General features: G+C 48.4%; 1 protein-coding gene and 1 long non-coding RNA gene across 2 annotated transcripts; one reads left to right on the top strand and one right to left on the bottom strand.

Moving 5' to 3' along the window:
• The first annotated feature begins 248 nt into the window (after positions 1-248).
• Positions 249-25007, top strand: LOC113251013 (guanylate cyclase soluble subunit beta-2). The gene is made up of 10 exons (XM_026492861.4): positions 249-387; positions 1613-1716; positions 3252-3468; positions 4990-5310; positions 6736-6884; positions 7421-7567; positions 9413-9567; positions 12481-12632; positions 15166-15261; positions 24471-25007. The coding sequence occupies exons 1-10, from the start codon at positions 300-302 to the stop codon at positions 24614-24616; spliced, it is 1575 nt and encodes a 524-aa protein (XP_026348646.4). The 5' UTR covers positions 249-299; the 3' UTR covers positions 24617-25007.
• Positions 6857-8084, bottom strand: LOC130543086 (uncharacterized). Its single transcript, XR_008958118.1, has 3 exons — positions 7445-8084; positions 7188-7329; positions 6857-7013 (listed from the first exon to the last, which is right to left on the bottom strand). It is a non-coding gene; the product is annotated as an uncharacterized LOC130543086 (long non-coding RNA).
• Positions 25008-26886: the final 1879 nt, after the last annotated feature.

Below are 26886 nucleotides of genomic sequence, written 5' to 3'. Positions count from 1 at the left end.
AGAATCTTCAACCACAAGAAGAGAAGATGTTTATGTGTAGTTTTCTGCCAGCCCTATCTTGAGATTTGTAAAAAGTCCTTGCTGCCTTTGGCAGAGAAACAACATGAGGATTGACTAGATAAAAATCTTGGGGATAACAAAGTCTTGCTAAAATTGACCCTGCAAGGCCTTGCTGTTTCTCTGGTCCCAATTACAGCAAATGAGGCTTGTGCCTCTCCAGTCACATGACCAGTCACATGACCAGACACACATGCTTCTCTCCCTGCCATCTGCAGGCCCTGGAGGCAGCTTTCCTTAGGATGAAAGAGAAATATTTGAGTGTGTCTGTTTGTCCTGTGAAGAAATCACACTGGGAAATTGTGAGAAGTATAGTCATGTTTGGAAAAGGTAAGTGGGCTGTCCTGACCTTGGCTCTCAGAACAGAGTAATTGCTTGGTTTACACGAATGGGCAGAGTCTTCTATGATTATGATGTCACTGATTTCTGCAGAGCTTGGCTTTGGCAGGCGTGATTTTTAACTTTAAAACATCAGACTCTAACTTGCCTTCCTTCACCCCTTTCCTTTGTGCTGGGTGACACAGAGACCAGTCTCCCCAGTCATCAGGGAAAGCCACTGGAGAGAGGATGGGCATCAGTCCCAGTTGGTGACTGTGTTGAAAGGAAGGAGGATGAGTATGACACATTTTCAAGAACAATGAGTTTTCTGTAGCTTCTCAGGCCGTCGGGACTGGGATGCATTTCTGGCCTAGAAGTCTGCAGTTAATAACCATGGTGTCCAGTAGTGCAAAGGACACTGGATCAGGAGCCAAGAAAGCAGATTTCTGGCTCTGTCCCTGAGGAGCTGTATGGCCCTGACCAGGGTCCTCCATCTCCCGCGTGAAAAATGAAGGCATCAGGCTCTGAAGGTGCCCTCATTGACACTGAGCCCGTCTCCTGATCAGCACTAATGACTGAGCCAGAATGAGAGCCCCACCCCACTGGGAGCCTGGAGCTAGAGCCCTCCCCATCATGCCCCACGGGTCATGGTGACATGCATCTGGGAGGAGGTCTGCCGGGCTCAAAAGGCTGCATTTTGAGTCCCTCAAGCCATGGCAAGCGAGTCAAACATGCAATTGACATCCTTTGTCTGGGAGATTTTCATATCAAAAAGGCTCCATTTCGAATCTCTACCTCCTGCCAAATAGGGCTGTTGGTTAAATTTTCATGTGCCACCCAAAACTGTCAGTCTAAAAAGCTCCATGGCAAATGTCCCTGACGCTGGGCCGGGCACACACGCTCTGCTCTGCTAGCTCATTGTCTGGCTGTCACCGTTTCAATGCCGGCTCTGTTTTCATGGCGAGACATACTCAATTGGCCCAGAAACTCTTCAGCGGCGGGCAGAAACTTGGCAGGGGGTAAGGGGGGGAAGCTTCTCAACCCAGTAGCAAGTTTTCTGTTTGTTTTAATTTGGAAGAATTGCTGTGGCCATCTGGAGACGCTGAGGGAGCCTGTGATAGAGAGTGGGGACAGCTCTTTGCCCATGAAACATTTAAGACACTATCCCGAGCTCTGCTCTGTGCCAGGTTGGTGGTGTGAGCTGCCTGCTAACAGAACTCTCTTTCTCTACATCCAGGGCATCTCGTGAACACCTTTGTGCCAGTTTATCCCGAGCGGCTCTGGATTGAACAGAAGACGTTCTGCAATGCTTTTCCTTTTCACATTGTGTTTGATGAATCAGTAAGAGGCCCTTTCCTTCTGTGGCTTGGATGAGGGATAAAGTGGGAAGGGAGTATGTTGTATAGTTTTTCATGGCTGGTGGGGACTTTCAAGTCCTTGAGGGGTCCCCAGGGTTTGAGAGACAAGGATTTAGCTTGGCATGACCACTGACTTCTTTTTCATTTGGGCATCCTCCAGAAACCAGAATGCAGAATCTTCTTCATACATATGGGTGGGGTGCCGCACCAAGGGGTCTAGACTAGGGAGTGCATGGGAAGGTTTGTGATTAGAGAAGAAGGAAGTGACACCAAAGTTCATGACACCAAGAGATGGGAGAACATAGTCAGTAATGACAGAGTGAAATTTTAGATGTGACTCCTTGCCGTCCTTGTGGCCACCGTGGATGTCTCAATCCCACCAAGCTTCTCCTTCTGCATCTTGAAAGCAGGGGCGAGGTCTGTGCCAACTCATGCCACTGTTTTGTGGGAGTTGTGAGAAGGACCATTAATGGAAAACGTTTGGTCGTTATCGATTTCCTTAGATGATACTATGTCAATTGAATTGATTATGAGCTCATTTAAAAAGCAATTAGGGAAAATAAATTTGGTCAAAAATATCAGTTAAAATGGCTTCAGGTAATTGAGATTTCCTCTGATATTTCTCTAAATGCAGAGACGTGTTTGAACTGTCACCTGGCAGTTGACTGCTGGAGAAGGGTTCTATGACATTTACTCATTTGAGGGGCATCTCTGCTTGCAAATATTGATCTAATTGGGGAAATCAAACACTCCTATAAGAAACAAGCAGGGAATTCTAAAGCAATGTACTTTGGCATTTCCCCGGTGCCAGAGGATATTATTATTGCTACCATTAATGTTTTAAATTCTGATGTATTTGAAAACTCCTTTTTCTTTTCAAGTTTTGGGCATAGAATAACAGAAAATTTAAAGATAGGTATTCTATAATGTGAAGTTGATTTCTGTAGCCTAACAGACAGCCCACAGTTAGTGACGCTAAGCATCCTGGGGCAGCTTGTACAGACACTGGACATTTTACGTACAGGATACTCATTGCGCTTCTACCTTCCGTGTGTTCTCTGGAGATAGCAGGGAAAGCTGTCTCCTCACCTCTGTGACGGACTCCTTCACCCAGGCCTGGGTGTCAGATCTAAGCTACAGAATTTGCTAGTTTCTTTATTAATGAATTCTAAAGGGAGGGAAGGGGGAGAGAGTCAAAGAGAGAGAGAGAGAGAAAGAGACAGAGACTGAGAAATCCCAGAGTTAGAGAAGAACTGTTAGCTCAATTGAGCCTTTTAAATTCTGTTTCTTGCTAGTCAGAGATGTGCTTTTGAGAACTGCATACTATCCTTTTCTCTTTGAGAGATTAGCTGCAGGTTTTATTTTTAAAGTAATATTTATTATTTCTACAGTGTCTTTTCCATCACCAACCCCTTCTCCCCCTTAGTGAGTCACAGAGCATGCAGGTATTTCCAGGGGAGAGTGTATGGTGCAGTTTGCTTTCTGTGTCCTGGTCTTACATCTGTCTTCTGTGGGTAGCTGAGGGTCAAGCAAGCTGGAGTGAATATTCAGAAGTATGTCCCAGGACTCCAAACCCAGAAGATTCGATTAGATGAGTATTTCTCCATCATTCATCCCCAAGTTACCTTCAACATTTTCAGCATCCGCAAATTTATCAACAGCCAATTTGTCCTGAAGGCACGAAGAGAAAGGATGCCTGAGGCATGGAAAAGTCAGCCCGCACTCAAACTCCGAGGTAAGGAACTCACCCCTTCCCCATTGCTCTCTGCCATTTGGGCTGTGGCTCAAAAAGGGACCAGGCGGAGCTTTCCAGTTTTCTCAAAAAAGTTGGGTAGAAGGTGGGAGGTTGCCCCTGGAGAGTTGGTGAGAAGCTTTAAAGCCCAGAGTGCACCCAGATGGTGGTGCTGGGGTGGCCACTGAGGAACGGATGCAGACAGAATTAAGGCAGAAGTTGGCGATTGGATGTCGGGGTTGCGAAAGCGAGGGAATATTGAGGATAATGATTAGTTTTTTTGCTAGGGTAACTGGGTGATAAAGGTGTAACTAGCTGAGAAAAGACATGATGTGAACTCCTTGGGGGGAGGGACTTGGCCAGTTTTTGAGTCACTGCTGTCTCCTCAATGCCTGGAATGGTGTGCTGGGCTCATAGCAGGGGCTAGGTACACGTGCGAGGGAATGAACAGATCCCCAGAGGGGACTAAAGGTGGGTTCGGTTGCAGACAACCATGTGTAAATATTGATGAGTAATTGGAAACATCACTGTTGTTGGGAGTAGAAATTGTCACAATCATTTTAGAGGGCATTTTAGCAATATGCATCAAAAACGTTAAAAATGAGCATATTCTTTGTCTCAGTAATTCCATTTCCAAGATTATATCCTTAACAAAATAGCCATGATTATACACATTGACTTACCTTAAGCTTGGCCATTGCCATGTTGTTTATAATTATATAATCAATGCTTACATACAATAGGGTAAAATCAATGTAGCCAGCAAAAAAGTATGCTGCTTATCTATATTTATGCAATTTATATAGATTTATATAAATTTTAAGAGAAAAATTCAGATTACAAAAAGAAGATGGCAGATAACCCCAGTTTTTAGTAATTATCTGAGTGGTGTGATTACGGGTGACTTTTATTATTTTCTTCAACTATTTTCATTCTGCGCAATGCATGCGTACTTCTTTTTTAATAAAATAATAACATATTTTTAAGGAAATATGTACCTTGAGTCCAAGAAGCAGGGTTTCTTTGGAAATTCAGATTCATTGTCGGCATGATGTAGGATGGCCTTGCGGGAGAATACCAAGACAGAACTCTGGAGAGCACCAGCGTTGAAGGACTAAGAAAAAAAAAAAAACCTAAAGGAAAAATTGAAAGAAGTCAGGGGAATCTGAGAGAGAAAGCAGTGTCAGGGAAGTTTCTGGAAGTGAGATTTCAGGGAGGGGGGTTTCTGCATAACACCACCCAACAGCAGGAGGGCTCAGGAAGGGGAGAGACAGACTCGTGTTGGAACCAGTGGTTTGGAAGTCATGGACCGGCCTCCTCCGGGTCAATAAAGGCTCTGTGAGGCAGGGAGGGTGATTAGGTGGAGACGGGAAGTATAGACAGAGTGCTCAAGAAATGTGGCTGAAAGGGCAGGTGTAAGACCGTGCAGGGGATTAAAGGGCATATTGTGTGGGTGACGATCTGGTGAGCTGTAGGGCCCGTTGGTGACGTGCTGTGTTGTCGCACTTCTTTCCGTGATGGAAGGCCAGATGATCTGGATGGAGTCCGTGGGCTGCATGATATACATGTGCTCCCCGAAGCTCCGCAGCCTGCAGGAGCTGGAAGAGCGCAAGATGCACCTGTCTGACATCGCCCCCCATGACACCACCAGGGATCTCATCCTCCTGAACCAGCAGCGACTGGCGGAGATCGAGCTGTCCAACCAGCTGGAGAGGAAGAAGGAGGAGCTGCGGGTCCTCTCCAAGCACTTGGCCATAGAAAAGAAGAAAACAGAGACCCTGCTTTATGCCATGCTGCCTGAGCACGTGGCCAACCAGCTGAAGGAGGGCAAAAAGGTCGCCGCAGGTAGAGCGTTCCCTTCTCTTCGTGGGGACCTCTGGGCAAGAGGCAGTGAGCCTCAGCGGGTAGGGCACAGGCTCGGAAACCAGACAGATCTAGGTTTGAATTCTGGCTCCGTCGCTTGTTAGCGACATGACCCTGGGCTGGTTACATAAGCTGTGTGTCCTCAGTGTTCTCCTCCCAGCATTAGGAACAACAGAAAGAATACAAGAGTGAAATATGGATTAAATACAAATGCCTGTCAACTATGAAGAGAGAATGGTAGGCCAGAAGCCCAAGGAAGAGGAAGTTACATGAATGGGAGATTATTACCAGAGGTATAAATAAAACAGAAAGCACATTCAGGAATATATTCATTCAGTCATCCAACAAATATTTACTGAGCATCTACTATGTGCCAGGCCCTGCTCTAGGCCCTGGGGATACTGCAGAGACCGAAACGGTCTCTCATCTCATGGAGCTTATAGTCCAATGGGGAAGACAGGCAATAAGCAAATAACCCCATATAAAATAGGCCATGTGAGGCATGTGGGCTTGGGGGCAGCAGGAAGGCTAAAAGGGTAGAGTCTCAGGACAGTTATTTTAGATAGAGTGGTGAAGGAAGTTCTCATTGCGGTGGTTACACGTGAGATGTGAGACAGAGCCGCTTGGATATTTGAGAAAAGAGGGGTCAGGCACAGGAAGCAGCAGGTGCAAAGGCCCTACGCAGGAGGCACTTGAGAAACCCCAGGGAGGCCAGTGTGGCTGGAGTGGAGAAAGCCAGAGAGAGAGCATGGAGACGTGAGGTCAGAGAGGTGGCAGGGACAGAGGGGGCCCCTTATTGGCCATGGTAAGCATTTTCTGTTTTCGTCTCATTGTGATGGAAGTCATGGATGTGAGGCAGAGGAGTTGGGGGTCTGACTTAAACAGATCATCTAGCTGTTATACAGAAATTAGTAGGACTGGAAGCAGCCTGATGAGCTGGGAAGACGTGCGGAGGAGATGGGAGCCTTCTCGCCGCACGCGGCTAGCGGAACTCACCACCTCATGGTAACCAGTCTGTATCAGCCCTGCCCCCGGCTCTCCTGTCCTTCAGGCTCTGCCTCAGCCTACCTGCCAAGGGCTTCTCTGTCTGCCAGTGCCCACCCAACCCATTTCTGTCCTGCCATGCCTCTCACCACAGCTTACCAGGTGTTCGAGAACGCTCACGTCTCCTCCACTGGCCTGGGAGCTCAAGGGCCCAGGTCCTGTCTGCTTCCTGTTACGTGATTCTCCCCACATGATGACTGGCCCACAGCAGGCACTCAGTGAAGGTCTGCTGGCTGAATGGCATCTGGCTCCTTCTCTCCAAGGCACAATCGGATTTGGTTCCCAGAGGGCACGTGAATCAAAATTCATAGCATTATTATTCCATTTCCTTGGCTATCACTGACACTCCGGTTTACGTTGCAGGAGAATTTAAAACCTGCACAATTCTTTTCAGCGATGTGGTGACATTTACTAACATCTGTGCTGCCTGCCACCCTATCCAAATAGTGACGATGCTGAATTCGATGTACTCCAAGTTTGACAGACTGACCAGTGTCCATGAGGTCTACAAAGTAAGTGCTTGCGAACGGCGGGGTGCGTGCCACGGCGCGCTCAGCCAGGCCACGAGCTCCGCTCTCAGCCTCTCTGATCTTCGCTGGTCTGCAGTTTGGTGTGGATGGGGGTGGGGTGAGCAGGGAGAGCTAAAAGGGAATTGGAGCTATTTTAGGAATTTCAGTTTTTAATCCTTTATAGTACTCAGTGCTGAAATGCCTTTGAAGGGCACACTGTCCTCCCAGAGAATAATTCTACCCCTTAGATTCAGCAAAAGTCTAATGTAAATAACGTATGTCTGGTACTTAGCATCATACACTAACCGGGAGCTTTGTCTTCTCTGGAACTTGTTTCTGGCAGAAGCAGAAAGGCCTTTGGGCTCTCTCGTGGTTTTTGTGGAATCACTTTTCTTCTCACCCCTTTCCTCATGCTCCTCATCCAGTAACTACCAGCTTTAATACGGGCCTTCCGTCAATACAGAGAAAATGACAAAAGTATTTAGTCATACGTTTAATGCATTAAGGAGACGCTCTGAATGCCCCTCTCCCCCTTACAGGTGGAAACAATAGGAGATGCTTACATGGTGGTGGGGGGCGTACCGGTGCCAATTGGAAGCCATGCTCAAAGAGTGGCTAACTTTGCCTTGGGGATGAGAATTTCTGCAAAAGAAGTCATGAATCCTATTACTGGAGAACCCATCCAGGTAGAGAGAAACTGAGTACTTTGCTGAACACCAACCACCTTCTGCACAAAAAAGTAGAATTCTGCTAATTAGTCTGTTCAGATGGTAACTGGGTGTGTTACAGTAATTAAAATGGTAATTTCTCCCAACTCTTGTCTTCTCTTGCACATATTCTAAGGACTCGAGCTAATAGTAAGGATATCATCATCCCAACTTTTCTTAAATTTCAGAGGAGGCTTTGGAGCTTGGGATTTTCATGGGGTTCACCACAAGCTTCTTTGCCTATGTGCTGAGCACGCCTCTCCATTTACTCTGCAGGGCTCCAGCCGTCTTGATAGCCGGCTTTTTTAGGATTTCAGCTTTGTAATTTGAGCATTCAATTCGACAAGTGGTTCAGGTTTACTGAAGAGCCAGCCCCTTCCCACCCCAAGGGAAACTGTGTGTTAGACAAGCCTTGAGGAGTCAGGCTGAGGTGGGAAACTGCCCTCAGCAGTAGGCTAGACACCAGGGTGCTGCGAGATACGTAGACTAGCTTTCCTCCCACCGTGTGGCCCTGAGGGAGACGGGTGCTCACCTCTCTCACGGGAACCTACTCCTGCGAGCGTGGAAGTTTGTTCACGCATCAAAGATGGATAATCTGGAGGATGAAAAGTAGGTGTCCTCTTCTGTCTGCTCAGCAGATCCTAGCTGCCCTGCGATGTCTTAGAGCAGTGTTTCTGTGGTTTAAAATTTAATCCCTTCTCTGTTCCTGGTGGTCATATCTTCAAGATCAACTACCCAGCCAACTCAAAATAAACAGACAACTGTGAGATGGAATACGATTTTTCTAAATTATAACCCCTGTGTAGGAGATTGTAAAGATGCATTCCACTCACCCTCATGGTGAGTCTGACGCTGAGAAGTGCGGAAGGTTCTGGTTATCGTGCCCACTGCAGCCTTCTGAGCAAAAGCTGGCTTTTGGTAGTTGCAGGAAGAACACATCTGCAATACTCAACCCATGGAAAACACACAGATACATCTGTTGAAAAAAAGCCCCAGTAAAAAAAATCAAGATGGGAGGGAATGAGGGAATGAGAGAAGATCAGATAAGAGATATATGTTTCTGGTTAAAGGGCTGTAATATAAGCTACTGAAGAAAAAATAATTAAAAAATATACTGCTGTGTAAATAGAGTGTGTGTATAGGGTGTGTGTGTGTGTGTGTGTGTGTGTGTGTGTAAGAGGCATAGCTACAGAGATGACAGTAATGCTACACCAATAAGAAAGAAATTAAACAATGAATTTCTGGAAACTCTCATGGTGGATTTACCAAGAAGAAAACAGGAAAAGATGTTATCAAGTTTCAGATAAGAATAGGGACATGGTTAGGCGCATCATTAAGTATCCACCAGAAACAACATACCATGTGGGTTATTTAAGGAAGTAGGGCAAAGGACTTGAAACATTTCTCTCTTAAGAGAGCTAAGATAGTACTCTTCCAGACCTTCTATTATTGCATTCATATAGCCTTCAGTATACATGTACTGAGGTCCTGCTACGCATGAGGCAGTGTTACTCAGTGTTTGACAGACTCCTTTTCCTGCAGGAACAGGTAAATTCATCTTTCTTAAAAGAAATAAGAAAGTGGTTACCCCTGCAGAGAGGGATGGAACGTCACTGGAAAGGGGCACAAGATAGTTCTGCGAGGTCATGAAAGTAGGCTGTATTATATTTTGGATGGTGGCTCCAGGGCTATATGCTCTTGTCGAAACTCACGGAGCTAAATTCTTAAGATCTGTCTTCTTATTTTATGTAAGTCATACCTCAATTTAAAAAGAAAAGCAAGAGTACTCGATGGTCCCATGTCAGTGAGGTTCTCTCTGTGCAGATCAGAGTGGGTGTCCACACGGGACCGGTCTTGGCAGGCGTGGTGGGAGACAAGATGCCACGGTACTGTTTGTTTGGTGACACTGTGAACACAGCCTCTAGGATGGAAAGTCACGGGCTTCCCGACAAAGTGCACCTGAGCCCCACTGCCTACAGGTAGCCATCCACGTATTCATGCCTTCCTTTGCCTTTCCCTACTTCCAGAACGCACAGGTGCCTAGCAGCCATGGGATGGCGGTAGGGAAGGGAGCCCATGGTTTGTCTTCCACGCCACACTGGCTCACAGAAGACATTAAATATTATCGAGCCTCTACTATAAGACAGTTTTGCTCCCAAGGAGCTTATGATCTAAAGCAAGGATGCGCAAAATAGAGTCATAGGCTAAATCCAGCCTGCTGCTTGTTTTTGTAAACAAAGTTTTATTGGAACACAGCCATGCTTTTTGATTTACTCGTTATCTATGGCTGCTTTCAGAGTCGAGTAGCTGTGGCGGGCCGGCAAAGCTGAAAATATTTACTATCTGGTATTTTACAAAAAAAGTGTGCTGACCCTTGGTCTAGTAGAAAAAGAAAGACATATTCAACAAATAATTATTTTGAAAGCGTGATAAGTACCATGATAAAGATGAGCATAAAATAATACTTAATGGTTTTTTTGAGAACTTATCGAAGCCAACCAAATTCTAAGTTCTTCTACGTATGTTAGTTCATTTACGCTCGCAACAGCTCTGTGAAATGTACTGCTGTTATTCTTAGCTACAGATGAGAAGAAAATCAGGCACCAAAAGGTTAATCACTTGTCTCAGGTCCCAGGTAGGCGAGGAAGGAAAAGAGCCCAGATACAACCCAGGGGTCAGGCTCTGAGTCCTGGCTTTGAGCACTGGACCCTTGTGCCTGGGTAATTCGAGCGTGTGACTTGGGAGCCTAGGTGAGGGTGCCTAACCCCGTAAAGACATCCTTTGGGGGGAGGAGATTCGCTAGCTGAGTCTGAACAAGGAGGTCAGAGTAGGGTTCAGCCTCAGCTGAGGTTTGGGGAGTGAAAAACCAGCAGTCCAAACACGGACACAGAGTAGGAACAGAGAACTACAAACAGTTTTGCTTGCTGGAGAGGAAGACAGCAAGCGGAGAGCGGTGGGAGCCATGTGTGCCCCGTCGAGGAAGTAGCAAGGGTGCTCGCTGTAGGTGAAGAAGAGCCCCCGGGGAATGTGAGATTGGACACAATGGTGGCGTCAGACTCTCAGGACTGTGTAAGGGCAGATTCAAGCAGCAGGAAACGGGAAAGAGAAGGCCCGTGAGGAGCTGGGTTTGAACCAGAGCATTGGTGGTGGGAGTTGGGGGCAAGGTAAAGTCAGCTGAACTTGGTAATTGCTAGAAATGGAGAATGAGAAAGAGGAAAGAGCCTTGAATGTCTCTCAGGCCTCCACGCTGCGTGACAGGGACCTGCATCTCACCACCAGAGACAGGACAGGTAAGAGGGCTTCTAGTTCACAGAGGCAGATGATGCGTTCGGCTTTGGAAGTGCTGAATTCGAAGGAAGCGTGGAGCATCTTAGATAGAGGGGCCATTCCATGGCTGGGTGAAATTCGGAGTCGAGGTGTTGGCCGGGGATCCCGACTTGGAGAAGGCAACATAGAGGTGGCAATTCAGCCACGAGATTGAGGAGATCACCTGGGGATGGATGCGGTGGGAGAAGAACAGTGCAAATTTTAAGTGGCAGGGGGATGAAGAGGAGCCCATGTAAGAGGCAGAAGAAATAAGAAAGAACTGGCAGAATTCAGGACGAGAAGCACCCTTGTGGATATTTTCAGGAAGAAGGAATTGAACAAAAATGTCAAAATAGTAGCAAGGACAGAAATCTATGCCCCAGAGGTTTTGGGGACACTATCAGACGTGCTTGTGGTGGAACGGTGGGGACAACGGGGTATGGGTTGAAGGATTAAAGGGAGACAACGTATGGGATTAAAACAGGAGATAATAAAGTAGGAAGGTTTTTCTTCTGTTTAGGATGGAAGAGACCTTAGCAGGCTAACAGGTTGGAGGGAGGACACAAATGGTGGGACCTGAAGAGAAGGGGAGCAGTGGCTGATAGAGCCAGGCCTTGAGAAGGTGGGAAGGGAGCATAGATCAGGTGTCCTAGCTCAAGACCCCTTATCCTCTGAGACCCCTCACCTTCAGAGACTGGGGTGGCCAGGCGGGTGAGAAGCTGTGGGGTCTTGCCTATGAATGTTTACAATTTTATAGAAGAATCACAAAGGTCACAAAGTAGGAGGCACAGTCAGCAACTTGAGAGTGAGGAGAGCAGGTGCCCGGTGGGGGAACTAGAGGAGCACAGTGAAGGTCTGAAATCTCCAGGAACTGGCCAAGGACAAGGGGAGGTCGGTGAGTGCTGAGAGCTGGCTGAGGCACCTGACCATGGAATGGAAGCATGGCTGGTCTGCACGGTTCTGTGGTTTCTCTGCAACACCTGGGCGTGGCCAGTAAATAAATGAACACGCGAACATTTCACAGATATCCCATAGCTCTGTCTCTTTTCATGGTCCCCTCTCTCTACTCTTCTCTGCGGTTACTTGGCAGCCAGAAGCCATGGAGAAAGCTTGGGGAGTGAGGATGGGCATGCTGACCACATGGGGTAATGGGGTGCTTGGGAGGATGGAAAGGAGAGTGCTGATTTCCGAGGAGCCTCCTGTTTCAGAATCACGTGGGGCTGGCGCACACAGGGGCGGAGAGGACGTGGTTGCTGCAGCACGCAGGCTGTGGGTATGAGCAGTGTGTTGAGGGAGGAAAGGTGGAGCACGGTCTCGGGATTTTGGTGGGTCCCCTGTGTTCTCACTCTGCCTCCGGCACCCTGTTCAGCGCGTCTGAGCTTCAAGCTCCCTCCTCCCCCCAGCTGCCTCTTTGCCCCACTTAGCAGCCCTGGCCAATGTCCTGGGGTCACCCTCTCCCCACCCCCCAATCTGTGTGTGCCCTGGGACCCAGACTTCTCCTGCATCACCCTCTCCATTGTAGCCAACTCTCAAGCTGTAGTCCTGCGATCTTTGATATCTGGTGCATTTTTCCCCCCTCTGTGCAGCGCTCTGGAAAATCAAGGCTTTGAAATAATTGAGAGGGGTGAAATTGAAGTGAAAGGGAAAGGGAAAATGACCACGTACTTTCTGATCCGGAACCTGCATGCCTCAGAGGACGAGATCATGGGCAGACCTCAAAGCCTGCCTGATCGCAAGGGTGAGCATAAAGGAAAAGCCACATCTCAGTGGTGGATATTCTTCCCGCTGACAACAATTTCAGATGTGTTTAGTGGGGCCCTTAAGCATGCGGGGTCAGCCAGGATGTCATCTGTTCGCACCCCTTTCCATTTGGTCGAAGCTCCCAAGGATCAGAGCAGCCAGGATAAGCCCTTGCACCCCGGAGAGTCTTATGTTCCTTGAGGGGGGACGATGCGCCCGGCCTCAACGGTCCCTCACGCATTTGTTTTCAAGGTTCTTTCCTGCCCCAGAAAGGGGCTTTTCCCATCAGCCTTTCCTGCAGCTGGGGGACGATTCTAGTATCTCTCCCTGCTCCTCAGCCTCAGAACGGGCTTGCTTCACAACCTTCCTCATTTTCTGCTGGCTTCTAAAACTGGGAAGAAGGACAAGATCCGTGACTCACCCAGCTCCAGGAATGACAGGAGAGTGAGTTTAGGTTAAAACAACCCAGCGCTAAGCCAGCGCAGGGATCGCCATTTGGCTCACGGTTCTCACGCACAGCAGCAGCTGGAATCCGAGGAGGTCGCCCTCAGCTGCCCTCCGCCCCACGCGGCCAGTGCCCCTTAACATCTGCCCCGGTTAACGCAGGGAGGTGCTGACCCGAGGGGGAGACCCAGTAGCAGGAGGCAAACCTTCCTGAACCTCCGAAGCAAACTGGAGGAGGAAACGGATTCATTTTGACAGCAGCTAATCTTTAGCTGCTCCAGGGGCCTGCAGAGGAAAATATCGAAATCCAGAGGTTTCTTGTTGCTAATATGCGCAGGATGTCTCTTTGGGACTCATGAATTATGGTTACTGTTTCAAAAAGAGAGGCTCTACCAATAAAGGGATGGGTATTGGAAGAACTTCTAGAACTGTTTCCATAGTGTTTTCGGTGCACGTTAGTATCCCTGTGAGTTGCGATGGGTTTTGGCCACATTTTAGTGCTAAAGACACTGAGATAGAAAGATACATATTAAAAATTTGGGATAACTTTGGCTAATAAATACCGGAAGCCACCCTTAACAGAGTTTTTGGCCTCTGAATTTCTAGGCTCAGGACGCCTCGCCCACGACATCACCTTCTCCCTCCCCACAGGGAGGATTGCTAGAAAGGGATAAGCAATTTCTTTGTTGTCAAAACTAGACAATGTGAACGGGGAGCGGTGTTTTGCCACCTGATTGTGGGAGAGAGGAGACAGAGCTGGAGGCTTTAACATCAGGACAGACAGAATCCTGCCCAGAAGATGCCCCCAGCTCAAACTGGGTACGGCTTTCTCCCATTCCCCCTGCAGGGGTTCTCAAATGGGAAAGTTTGACAAACAGGATTCTAGAACGTGGTGTGGGTCAGTAGACTCTAACCTACTTTTCTGAGCTAGAAAAACAAAGCAACACACAACAAAAATAACTGAGAGTAGAATATAAGTAAGCTTGTCTCAGTTAAAAATCTCAGTATGGACCCTGAGAAAGAGGAGAAAGGATGTGTGTGTAGGGGGGTAACCCCGTCTGGACCCTAACCAGCTTCTCTGTGCAAGCTGGGGAAAGGCCCACTTTGGATAGGTAGCCCTCCAGGTATGGCTTATGGTAAAAGGAAAGTTACCCGCTCCTCTGGGCTGATGTCAGCACCCAGCCTAAACTTCTTGGCCAGGAATCTCTGTGCAGAGAAAGGGCACAACCCTGTGTGCAGAACCCAGAAAGATCTTGGCCTCTTTTCTTTCCATGCTTCTCTCAGCTTCCCTCGCCCCTTTCCCCATCAGCCGAGGATCTCCTGCGGTAAGCCTCAGCTGTCTGGCCCTGGGGAAGGGAGTGCCTGTCCCTCCCATCCCCACTGTGGTGCAGTGCTAGAGATGGCCCCAAGAACGTGCCCCCATTAACTTTCAGGGACCAAGGGACTTTGTCCCACACAACAAGACCGAGTCTCTCAAAGCCCGTGATGGAGGACAGGGATACAGAAACACTAATGTGTATGCTATTACTGTCCAAATTGGCCTCTTCCCTCAGATGATCTTCCATAGGACACACACGCTAGCTTTTTGGGGTGATTTGGAGGAGGTGTGGGAGGGAGACCAAGAAAATGAATGAGCAGATTAGAATTGCAGCCAGCACGAAACCACGGGGAGACGGCAGCCGGGCAGGGTGAGGGGACCTCGGCAGTGACCCTCCTGTGCCCTCATCAGTCCGAGCTCCTCCCCAACCTGGCATGAGGGGACACCCAGGAGGTGACAGGACCAAGAAGGGACAGCACCCCGGAGTGCTCTTCCTAAAGCTGTTCTCCTTTCTCCCCTTTGTTCTCGAAAGCAGGTGCGTTTGCCCCTTCATCTTCTAGCTGGTGAAGGCATTAGGCATGTTAAATGCCCTGCAGTCTCCCCAGCAGTTGGAACCACTGTCTGGTTGGTGCTCCACACAATGGGCAGCTGGGGACATACCCAAGGGGCGGCTGATGGTCAGAGGCCTCAAAGAAAGGCCCCCTACCTCTGCCGCTCATGAAGCCAGCTGGCCATTCTCACTTCTCCTTCTCCACGGGCTTGTTTGCAGGGGCAAATGCTCAAGGGAGTCAAGACCGCAGAGCTGTTGCCATCATGCGGTACGAGGACAGCGAGCAGCCTCCCCCAATGAGTGACAAGGCAGATGGTGAGTACACCGACCGCTACACCCCCCCAGCGCCGCGGTGTGCGGAGGGAGGATTGCTGGGTTCAAAGGTGTGGCTCGTGGTGAGTGGCAAAGAGCCCGACGGGGATAGCTTGAGTGGAGTTTGGGGGCCTGGGGCAGGAGGCTTCTGATGGTTGCTTGTTGTATTTTGAACACAACCCACCCACCTCCCCACCCCTAGTGGGCCGGGGGACCCTCACTCCGGAAGCGTTCTCTATGCCGCCCTCCAAAAGAATGTTTAATACTCAGAAAAACATATTGGTCTCCAGGTACCCATGAAACAAAGTTTGTCTGGACGTCATGCCCTCGGTAGCACGCCACCTGTGAACAAGGAGTGCCAGAGAGTTCCGAATTGTTCCCACCATAGCGTGCTTCAGAGCGACCTCAGAGTAGTGACAATAGAAGTAAAGGTCCAGTGACTGTCTTCTCTGTTTTGTCCCCGAAGGCGGTAGGACTGGGAGGTCTCCCTCAATCCATGCCTACTCTTTACTCCCTGGTGAGCCACTCGTAGCTCCGACGCCCCTGGGTTTTGAGGGTGGGGACACAGAGTGGTGAGGAAGGACCAGAGATGGGCCTGCAGAATGAACTGCTGTAGTGGCAGGCCCCCCCCCCCCCCCCCCCCCCCCCCCCCGCCGCACTTGTCCTCTCTGGCTTTGTGCAGCCACTGCCGCCCTCTTGCTTTCTGGAAGCCTCATGCAAGAGGGTCCAGATGGGATTAAGCTTTCGAGGCGAGGCAGCAGTGTCTGTCTGTCTAAGAGCTTAGCTATAGTTATTTTTGTTAGACAGCATCTTTTGAGTGTTGCCTGAGCCCTGGCGGTGGGTGCTGTCCCGGTGCCTGAGGACTTCCCTCTAGTTCAATCCCAGAATCTGAGGCTAAGGGAATGATCAGCGCTCTTCCGTTCAATTCTGAGAGGAGACAGGGTAAAACGCCCTTTACTCTGATCGGGGTTCTGGGGGAGTCTTGGACTCTGGGGCATGAAAGGCTCTAAGCAGACTTTCCGTCATTACTCAGAGGCATTGCCCTCCCCACCGCACTCCTTCCCTTCCTACAGTTGCATGTTTCTGAGTGATGTCCGATCTTTGATGGTATTACAGTACGGGATTGTGACGCTCATCTTACGTATGGGATTGTGACGTTCCTAGGTTCATTCAACAGCATCTCTTGGGAAACTGTTGATGCCCCAGGGAAACAGGGAGTGGAGGCCAGGCCTAGGTTGCGGTCTGTCAGTGCTCGCCGAACTGAAGACTTGAGTCCCTGCCTCACACGGCCTGCACTTTAGGAGTGGAAGACAGATGATCTGTAGCAAAATAAATTAGATCACTTTAGGTAGTGACAAATGTTAGGAAGAAGGTCAAAAACTGAGTGATGGAGAAGAGGGCCAGTGAAAGCTCCTCTGGGGCAGCAGCATTTGGGCTGAAGTGTGCAGGAAGGACCAGAGCTGGCCATGCAGCTATCATGGGCGCTTCCAGACAGCAGCATGGCTGAAGGCAAACATGAGCGTGGCAAGTTCAAAGAAGATTAAGAAGGCCATTGGATCTAAAGAGGGGTGGAAGGGGAAGGAGCAGGAGGGGAGGAAGTCAGAGTGGTCTTGAGCTTTCCTAGCCACATACAGAAAGTCTGAGCATAAGCAAGGGGCAAGGTAGGGGGCTGCTGGGGCTCCATGGGAACATTCCACAGGAGAAGGTCTCTGGCGCTTGCGTTCCGAAATGACTGCTCCATAAACAGCTCAGGATGGGAGGTCTAAGAACTCTTCATGCTCCAAGAAGGTGGACAAACTCATTTTTCAAACTTGTGCTACGTGGGGATCCCTCCACAGAAGAAACCAACAGGTATGGGCAGGGCTGGGCTTCTTGCTTAAAAAGGAGACAGAAGTTTCTCAGCTGGGCCCCTGATTCCATATCTCCTCCAGCTGCTGCTTCGCTGGACGTAAACCGGTATCAACAACTACAGAAGGAGAAACTGAGGCCACTTCAGTTTGGGGGTGAAAACTGGGTGGGTAGAGAACAGGCGTTTGTTGGGCAACTAGCTAGTGCTGGGCATTTTACGCACCTTCTCTCATTTGATACAACAGTCCCATGACTGTTCCCGTAACAGGTAAGAAACCTGAAGTTCAGAAAGGTGATGTAATTTAGACGAAGTCCCGCAAGGAGTAAGTGGAAGAAGTAGGACTGGATCTGTATGCTTGCTTGTCTTGGGCAGCCCGTGTCCATGTGAGCAATGGACCAAAAGGACTTCAGTGTCCCCAGGGGATAGGCTGCTGCGTGTGGACCTCCAGGCTTCACAGCGCTTCGGCCATGTTTCCCTCAGATCCTCTGGGCCCCCACTGAGCAGCTTTCTGGTTGTTGGGTGTGATCAGCAGGCACATTAGTGAGGACCAGCTCATACCCTGAGGGTCAGTGATAAACTGGGGTGTGAGCCAGAGGCTTGGAAATGAGGACAAAGCCAGCCGGGCCATTGGACCTCACTCTGGCTACCCAAACTCAGACCTACCAAATCAGAAATTGCTGGGGCTCACTGAATCTCTGTGGGGCCCAGCCGAAGTGTCTGCCGTGGCCATAGGAAACACTCCAGCAGGACCCAGGCCTGCAGGCTGCACCCAGGACCTCATTTGCACTTCAATAACACGCTTTTCTTTCACTCCACTGTGGATCTGGGTGTTAGATGTGTCAGAGGAGAGGCTCCCCGGTGCAATTAAACGGGAGTATTGAGCCGGAGAGAAATCAGTGTGTGTTGACTCGGATATTTGAGCAACCACCTTTCAGGATTGACTAAAGAGTTGGCCTTCCAGCTGTCCCTGCTGGCGGGCTCTTCTGGCATCCCGTCAGAGCCCTGTTAATGTGTTTTTCAAATTTCAGCTTGCTTCGACTTGTCTCGGAACTGCTTCTCCCGACAATTAGAATAATGGGTTCCAGGCTGACCTGCAGGCAGCACTTAGGCACGCAGCCCGGGCTCCTCTCTAGAGGTGACCCCTTCTTATAAATCAGCCCAAGGGGGTCCACTTGCCGGGTTCATGGTGGGTTAAGTCGGTTTGAAGGGCTTCTTACGCCCACTCCTAATTGTTCCTCTGGAGTGTGTTAGTGGCAGGGGTCTCTGTCTCTGAGTTCAGTGGTCTCCCTGCCGGGGGCTTTGCTGATTCCCTCAAACCTGACTCCCCATTCCCGACAGGAGGGACTTCCCCACCCTGAGCAATCCCCCGGGTGACGGAGTCTTGCGTGAGTTTGCGGTCACCTAATTGGCAGGTCCTTGCCCCTCACTTTGCAGAGTCTTGACAATACAAACGTCTTTCCCAGATGTGTCCAGGGAGCTGGGGCCCAGCTGGTTCGGAGCCATGCTAAGAAGCCTGGGCCTGTGTTTCTGGCCCCCAGGCCTTTCAGCGGCAGCCTTTCTGAGGCCTTTCCTTTTTTTTTTTCTTAAAGATTTTATTTATTTATTTGACAGAGACAGCCAGCGAGAGAGGGAACACAAGCAGGGGGAGTGGGAGAGGGAGAAGCAGGCTCCCAGCGTAGGAGCCTGATGTGGGGCTCGATCCCAGAACACTGGGATCACGCCCTGAGCCAAAGGCAGACGCTTAAGGACTGCACCACCCAGGCGCCCCTCTGAGGCCTTTCTAAGCATGGCTGTCAAATCTTCCTGACCTTTTCTACTTGGGGCCGATGAATGGCATAGTTGTTTCGTTTGTTTTTGCTAGAAGACTGGCCTTCATATTTATTTATTTATTAATATGGGAGTATAGTTGACACACGTTGCCACATCTGTTTCAGGGGTGCAACGCAGTGATTGGACAAGCGCGTACGTGATGCTGTGCTCACCACGGCGTAGCCGCCATCTATCACCGGGCTGTTTACTACAGTACCATTGACTATATTCCCTACGCCGTGCCTTTTATCCCTGAGGCATCGTTGTTTTTAAGTTCAGGCTTTCTATAAGTTGAGCTATTAACCCAACAACGTTCTGTAGAAGGAAGATCCTGGGAAGTACAAGTGAACTCTTGACAACTGAGGCGTTTACTGATGGAAGGCCGTTGTCAGTCTCGGGCTGAAGTCCTTTGTTGTCAGCCTTGATGTCATGGACCGGGCTGTGGCCTCAGGAGCCGGTCAGCATGGGAAGGCAATGGGTGGCAAGGCATCAGACTCAGAGGGCTGGGCCTCACCCCAGAAGTGACTCAGTAGGCTCAGAGGGGGTCTTCCAACTCTGGTTTATTAGTTGACCATCTCCAAAGGGCATTCTGATGAGCTGCCAGGCTAGGGGACCACCATCATGGTGGAATGAGATGGAGCTTGAAGTCAGAGTTCCTGGGGATGTGTCAACGGCCTGGCGCCCCGTAACCAGCTGTGTCACTTTGGGCAAGTCCTCTTTGCTTCATTTTCTCAACCTGAAAGCAGAGTGCCTGCTTTACCCGGTTACCTTGAGGAATATATGAGATGCTATGTATAATCTGGAAACTGTAAAGTGCTGAAGACATGTCACGTATGCCAACAGCTTTGCCAATGAGGGACCCTACTGTTGGGAATTCACTCACTTGACAACTATGTGATGGCAGGAACAGACAGATCAAGGATGTGGCCTCTGCTCTGGTCTCTGGAGAATGCAGGGGCTTCTGCTGGAGATCTGGTTGCTCCAGGTCATGGCCTCTTTTGCCCATGGACAGAAACAGGAAGCGAGGGGATGGGTGATTCTAGAAAGGCAACCACCCTCACGAAATCTGGAGACCCCACTGCACCATTTTTATAACTAGGATAAAATTCTCTCACTGGTGGAGTTTCCCCCCAAAAAGATCACTTCTAGAATTTGTGGCCCCTTTCTCTGTTCACACCTAAAAAAAGTATGGTATGGCCAGCCTGACCGCCCCCCCCCAGGAGGTAGATTTGCCGGAAAATAAATCCAGATGGAACCAAGTAGGAGGAGATAAAGTGTTTCTGCACACACAGAGACCATTCAGAGTAAAGGTCAGGCTGGGTGCAGGGTGAGAGGTTCAAGTGGGAGGGCTCCCCAATGGCAGGCACCATGTGGGAAGCACCCAAATGGGGTGAAGTCTTGAGGACGACTGAGAAGACCCAACAGAGAGTCAGATTTCAGGTTCAAGCCAAAAGTCCTGCCCTCATCATGGAAAGTTGGTACTGAAACCAAGACTCGGTTTCCCACATCCTATTCTATCTAGGAGGTTAGATACAGATGAGGAATGCAGATGAGGAATTATTGTCATCACAAATGTAAGAATTCCTTCCTATAACCCCATGTCATACCCTTTATGTCATAGAGTCCTGTCTGTAATGACCAGCCAGTGACCCAAAGTCCATGTACATTTCCCTAGGCAGCAACATTTCCCCAAACTCTCTCTGCTCTCACTGCTGCGCTACGGCATCCCCCAATTTCACATTTGACAACACCGTACAAGCAATGGTTGTTTTCCAAACAGGGGAAGATGTCTTCTACAACCACTTAATTCATTTTTAATAGCCACTGAAGTGGGTTTCTGTGCTGTTTTTAATTCTTTCCTGGGCTGTGTTGGTTTGCTCAACTGAAGATTATTTATTTATTCATTTATATTATAGAAGGAATATTGAATTATTATTACTATCTTAAAACCAGAAACTGAAGATAAATCAAAAGAAGAAAGCAAAAGCACCAGTAATTCCATCACTTGGAGAGACTACTATCGAATTTTGGGGGCCTATCTGTCTAACTTACGTACGTGAGGGTCCCATGGTGCATGTGTAGACATGTGTGCTTCTCCTTACAAAATTGGTATTGTCACACATACACTGTTTTGTAACTTGGGAGGTCATGAATTTCTTTCCTTTGAACATTTAAACACATTGCAAAACAGAAGAGGGAAAATTTTAAGAAGACATAATGTGCACGATGTGGTATAGTTGTTTCCCACGTGACTTATGCTGTTTGCTGCACACCGAAAGTCACATTTTGCATTGCATCAAGTGGAAACTCCAATTATTTTATGCTTCTGCAAATTTGTAATACATCTGTGATGTCCCTGATATTCTGTGAGTCCTAACGTTGCCTCTGAATTTTCCAAGAAAGACTAATTGAGTTTTGGTCTTTAGAGGTTATCTAGATATCAGTAGTCCATGGACGATGTACGTTGGAATTCTCAATGAGAAAACTTAATTAACCACGACATACATTTTCCAACTATGCACAATAATGAGCATTAACTGTAGCAAGATGACGGTACTAATAGGCAGTCCTTGGGGGTTGTGAGCAATGGTCTTATAAGAGCAAAAGATGAGTGAGATTTCCTTTCCAGCAAACAAGGAAATTCTTCCACCATCTGGAGTGTGGAATTGGATTGGGGTAAAATGTCAAATATATATGCGTAGACATTCCAGGAGAGTCTTGCAATTCCATACTGATCAAGTCTTGTTTGAATCGTCAGGCGGCATTGGTTCAAATTGACAAGGTCATGTTTGGCCCGTTAGCTTTCAATAATGCTGTCTCAGTTCTCCCAACACGATGTTAGCCGGCCATTTTTTTCTGCTCGTCCATCGGGTACTTTTTCCTCAAGGACGGAAAAGGGAAAGAGGAAGATGAGCTTAATAAAAGTGCAAGGGAAACGTGGGAAAAATGGAGGAGAAAGAGGACCACAGTTAAGACACAAGTGAGAAAGGAAAAAAACTGGCCCAGTTAGAAGAAAGAAAAATATGCTGTGGGAGCAAGGGACATGAAGTGGGGGTGGAAGGGAGGGAAGTAAGTTGAAAACTTTTTGAGAAGAGAAATTAGAAGAAAGAAAAACACGAGAAAGTGTTGAATAACGGGGAGGCTAAAGGGACTGTGAGTTATTCTTTCCTAGTGTTGAGTTTACTTCCAAAATTCTTTGTGAGAGGTAAAGCCAGAAAATAGATGAGTCGTCTTTGCTACAAAGAAATTACGGTGCTTTCTGGAAGTAGGGGCACGTCATACACGGAGCCTCCCGTGAACAGCAAAAGAAAAAGATTTCCTTTGCTAGAGTCCCTTATTTTAGCAATGCCAACCCCTTCTTGTTCAGTTTGTACTTTTGTTAAGGTGACCCCCACTTTTGGTACAATTCCAGAGACGCAAAACTTGTTCAGGCACTCACAATACTGTCTTGCAGAGGTTTTCTCTCGTGGGTTCTCATAACTTCTCTATGAGTTGAGTGGGAGGCAGATGGATTGTGTAGTAATCCTCTTACATCTGGAGAAACTGAGGCACGGAGAGAAGTTAGACGGGGGGAGTTCAGTTGCCCCATTTAGTGCTGATGGGCAGTGACAGAGCCGGGGGCAGCCACGTCTTCTCAATAGAAATAATTACATTTCTCTCTGTAATTAACTCCTTTCCCCTCTATTTGCCATGATACCACAACAAAACTGATCTCAAACTTTTCAAACACACTGTCCTTATCACTAATCTTGCATATTTCCATTTTGGAAAAATTTTGTTCCTTTAAAAATGATAATAGTGCTTATAGTTCAAAGAAAAACTATACCATAATAAGCTTTGTGATTCAAAGTGAAAAGGATAAAGGGTTTTGGGAATAATAAAACTTGTAGAGAATTAGCAAAAACCAAAAACACCCATAGCTGAATAATTAACAGTATCCAAAGAGCATAACATATTGCTAAGCGTGATTCAGTATTTTGCAAAGCAGGGGTGTGGGGGGGGGGGGGATGTACTACAGAGCTCAGATGAATGTGTAGCCAGCGACATCTCCACTTACGTAACTCCCCTTTGGCCATACCCTATAAAGATGCCACATTTGAGGGTCTTACGAACCTTGATTCCTTGTCAGATTAGCCCTAACTTATGCATGAACTGAATATACCATATGAATCCTCAGCCAGGGTTGCCCCGGTGACCTGGTTCTAGGTGTCCCACCCTCTCCCTCCTTGTGTGCTCCAGGCTCCTTTCCCAGTTTCTCACCTCATCCTGGGCCAGAGACAGGGGGGAGACTGGGGACAGGCCCAGTAGCCCCAATCTTTCCACCTGTATATCACCACTTATATTCCTTAATGACTAGTACGTTAGCAGATTATTTGTGTTGAAAACTACCCATTGCTTTTAGGATCCAAAAACAAGGTTAATCACTGATCCAGGTTCAGGAAGGAATCTGAGGTGCTAACAGCCCCTTCTGGAGAAAGAAGTCATTCATTACTTTGGGAACAGAAGGCTGAACCTAGAAGCTCCTCCCGCATCTCCTGATTTCTAGAACACTAGAGCCAAAAACCTATTACCTGAACCTCTCTGAACCTCGAGTGTCTCTGGAACAATGATTGGTGTAGAAAGAAAGAAAGAGAAATAAAGAAATAAAGAAATAAAGAAAGAAAGAAAGAAAGAAAGAGAAAGGAAGAAAGAAAAAGAAAGAAAGAAAGGGAAAGAAAAGAGAGAGAAAGAAAGAAAGAAAGAAAGAAAGGGAAAGAAAAGAGAGGAAGAAAGAAAGAAAGAAAGAAAGAAAGAAAGAAAGAAAGAAAGAAAGAAACGGCAGTGATCTACGACTTGAAAACCTTCGATGCTAACCTTTGCAAAGGAAACCACAGGGAGAGAAGGATGAGGTGGTGACAGGTTTTCCATCAGCCTTCTTTCCATTCCTTCTCTGAGTCCTGCTCCCTCCCTCCCTCCTTGTGTGGCTCCGTTGCAGAGGTAGTTCTCCAGGGCCTTGTCTCTGGGCTCCCTCCCATGCTTAGAATAAGAACTGGCGTCTTGAGTTTGCACTCTGTGTTATCATTGTGGTAATCACTTTCTGTACATCATCTGATTTACTTATGACAACAATCCTGGGAGGTAGGTGTAATCATCATCTCCCCACTTTTCAGATGAGGACAAACAAGGCCCAGATGGGTTAACAATGAACTGTGGCCGTCCTGGGTGTGAACCTTGGCCTGTGTGATTCTGACGCTCAGACCTCATAGACAGTCACAGAGCCAGGGAAGTCTGGAGGCTCGGGGCGGTTATGTGAGTTACACACAAGCCAAGATCTGGTATGTAGCCAAGAAGATGACACAATGTGGGACCAAAGAAATGCAATAGCAACAAGGTCGAGGTCTGTATGGGCTTTTTCAGCCTCGGTCACAAAGACGTTCTCCTGCCCAGGAGGTAGGAAAGGAAGCCCAGAGTGCCCGCACTGTGTTTGCTGGGGCCGAGCTCAGACAGAAACCCCCTGACCACAGAGACCAGTCTGAAGCTTGACTGATTGGCTCACCTCATTGTCTCGTTTCAGCTTCTGATGAATTGGCACCTGAAGGGAGTTCAGTGGCAGGACAGGACTCCGTGGAGGCAGCCGAGAGACGCCGGTCTTCAGATCAGACAGAGACACCTCACTTTCCTGATGTCGCCCTGCCGTCTGCTTTCTGCGCTCTGCTGTAATACAGGGAGAACCAACCCCGGCTTCATTTTTCCCTTACTCGGTTTTATGGAGACAAAGAAAAGTAACTTCTTTTCATTTCTTAGCTCAAAACTTCTTAAGCTGCGTCTCTTCCTCATAGTCCCTTTGAGAATAAAAGTCTAGAAATGAAACACAATCCTGACAAGTTTGGAAAATGTGCTTTTACAATTCTCAGTTCAAAGCCAACCCCCCCCCAACTTTGAGACTGAATGTTTGTTCCCACAGATGATAAGTTCGGCTGTGGGGCCTCCTTCTGTTTTCTTCTAACAGGGGTGAATGGCTTTCATGCTCTCATTGCTATGGTTCCACTGAATCCTCGCCTCTGAGTGAAAGCCCCAGTGGCCAACTTCAGAGGACACCCTGACCTCTGAGCGCGTTGTGTGCAATGTCTTGTTTTAAATGATGGTGGGAGGGAAGGGGGAGGAGGAGGTGGAGAAAAGAGCCCCAGACCCCGCAGTTTATAAATCACCCCATAACACAGCCGGGATGTGAAAGGCACCCGGCCAGGGGTTGTGAAAGGAAATAATTTTCATTCCCAGCCCTGGGAATTATGTGAGCAATAGAACAAAAGCTGTATTCCCCAGGGATTTTCTGAAAGTAAGATGGAGGGGGAAATGTGCAAATCACAGGAAGGGCAGAGTTAGGAAAGACAGGGAAGCAGAGCAGAATGCGGCCAGACCCCCAGCTTCCTTGGCCAGCCGCCTTCACGACACAGAAAGCCCTAACTGCCTCTCGCTGTGGGGATGGAAGCACCTTCTGCTCGGAGAGTGTCGGGGATGTTCTCAGAGGCTTGGGGTGGGGGCAGACGGGGAGTGGAGATGGGGTACAGGCTATGCATCTGCATTTGGGGATGGCCAGAAAATTATTTCTCTTTTTATCTAGGTAAAAACGAAAATCTGAAGGCACACATAATGTTGTGATTCACCCTTGCTAGGACCTTACTTGGCCCGAGAGGCATTATCTGCTTTCAACCATTCCCAAGAGGGCCTGGGCAGGACCTGACTCTGTCCCCAGCTAATCCCAGGGGCAGAAGGGGAAGGGAAGGCAACAGGAGTTGAATTCCCTACTCCAGCCTTCTGGGAGGCAACTGGGCCTTGTGTCTGGGAACAGGCAGGTGTGGCCCGTAGCTGAGCAAGGCTGCAGCAAGCAAGGGTTGACTGCGTGCAAGGTGCAGAGGCAAGAGATGTGGGTTCTTGTCCTGACCCTGCTGTTCGATATCTTGGTATCTCAATCTCACCCGCTATGAAATAGGGTCAGTGACAGCAGCCCCACCTACCTCAAAGGTTTTCTTGGTGAGGATTCAGTAAGATATAAAAGCACAAATATGACCATGAGACTCACAGTAACAGTAGCTGCTACATACATCAACCATCAAACACATGCTAGGCACTGGCCTCATGGTTGTTACACGTTACTTCCGTTCCTGGCAACAATCCCATAATAAGCCCACTCTTCCAGGCCCTACTCAACAGATGAGGTAACAAACTCCGGCAGATTCAGTAGCCTGAGACCGCACAGCGGGTGCTGGCCAAGCGCCAGAGCAAGACACATCCTGCCCAATGTTATTACATCAAAACATGCAGGATCACCTGGAGGAAGGGACCCTGGAGCCAGGGAGAGCCAGCTCGCAATCCTGGCTCTACCACTTAGCAGCTGTGTGAGCCTGGGAAAGTGGCTTAACATCTCTGTGCCTCAGTGTCCCTTTTGTAAAATGCAGATAATTAGAGGACTTGCCTCATGTGCATGTCAGATACATACACAAAGCATTTAGAAGAGTTACCCACACTTTGCAAGCCCTCTTCAAGGGGCAGGATTTTTTTTAATGCTCTTATTAAGCGGTTTCCCTGTTAAAGTGGGGACAAGGAAAAAACGACCCCGCTCGCGATTCTCGTTACTTTGCCTGTATACTTCCCTTCAAAGCCCTTTAGCTCAGTTGTAAGCAGGAACCCAGCCCAAGACTCTGAACACTGTTAGATGGTAGCACTCTTGGAGGGATGAGAGCAAAACAGTTGTTCGGGAGAGTGGCAGCTTCTTGTTTGGCTTTCGGAAGGAGAGGAGCAGGAGCCCGCAGCCCGGGTGCCCGGCCGGCGGCTTGCCTCGCTTCCTCCGCCAGCACAGAATATGCCACCTTCATGCTCAGTTACACCCGAGACTGCCGGAAACTGTGAAGCGGGCGTCCTTGCCCCGCTTGAGAACGGAGAGGGTTTTGTTCTGTGTTTATTATGATTGGAATAATTATTTCCAGCTGTAA

Source organism: Ursus arctos, unplaced genomic scaffold (assembly GCF_023065955.2).
Source record: "Ursus arctos isolate Adak ecotype North America unplaced genomic scaffold, UrsArc2.0 scaffold_10, whole genome shotgun sequence".
NCBI lineage: Eukaryota > Metazoa > Chordata > Mammalia > Carnivora > Ursidae > Ursus > Ursus arctos.
This window is presented reverse-complemented; position numbering and strand designations above follow the sequence as displayed.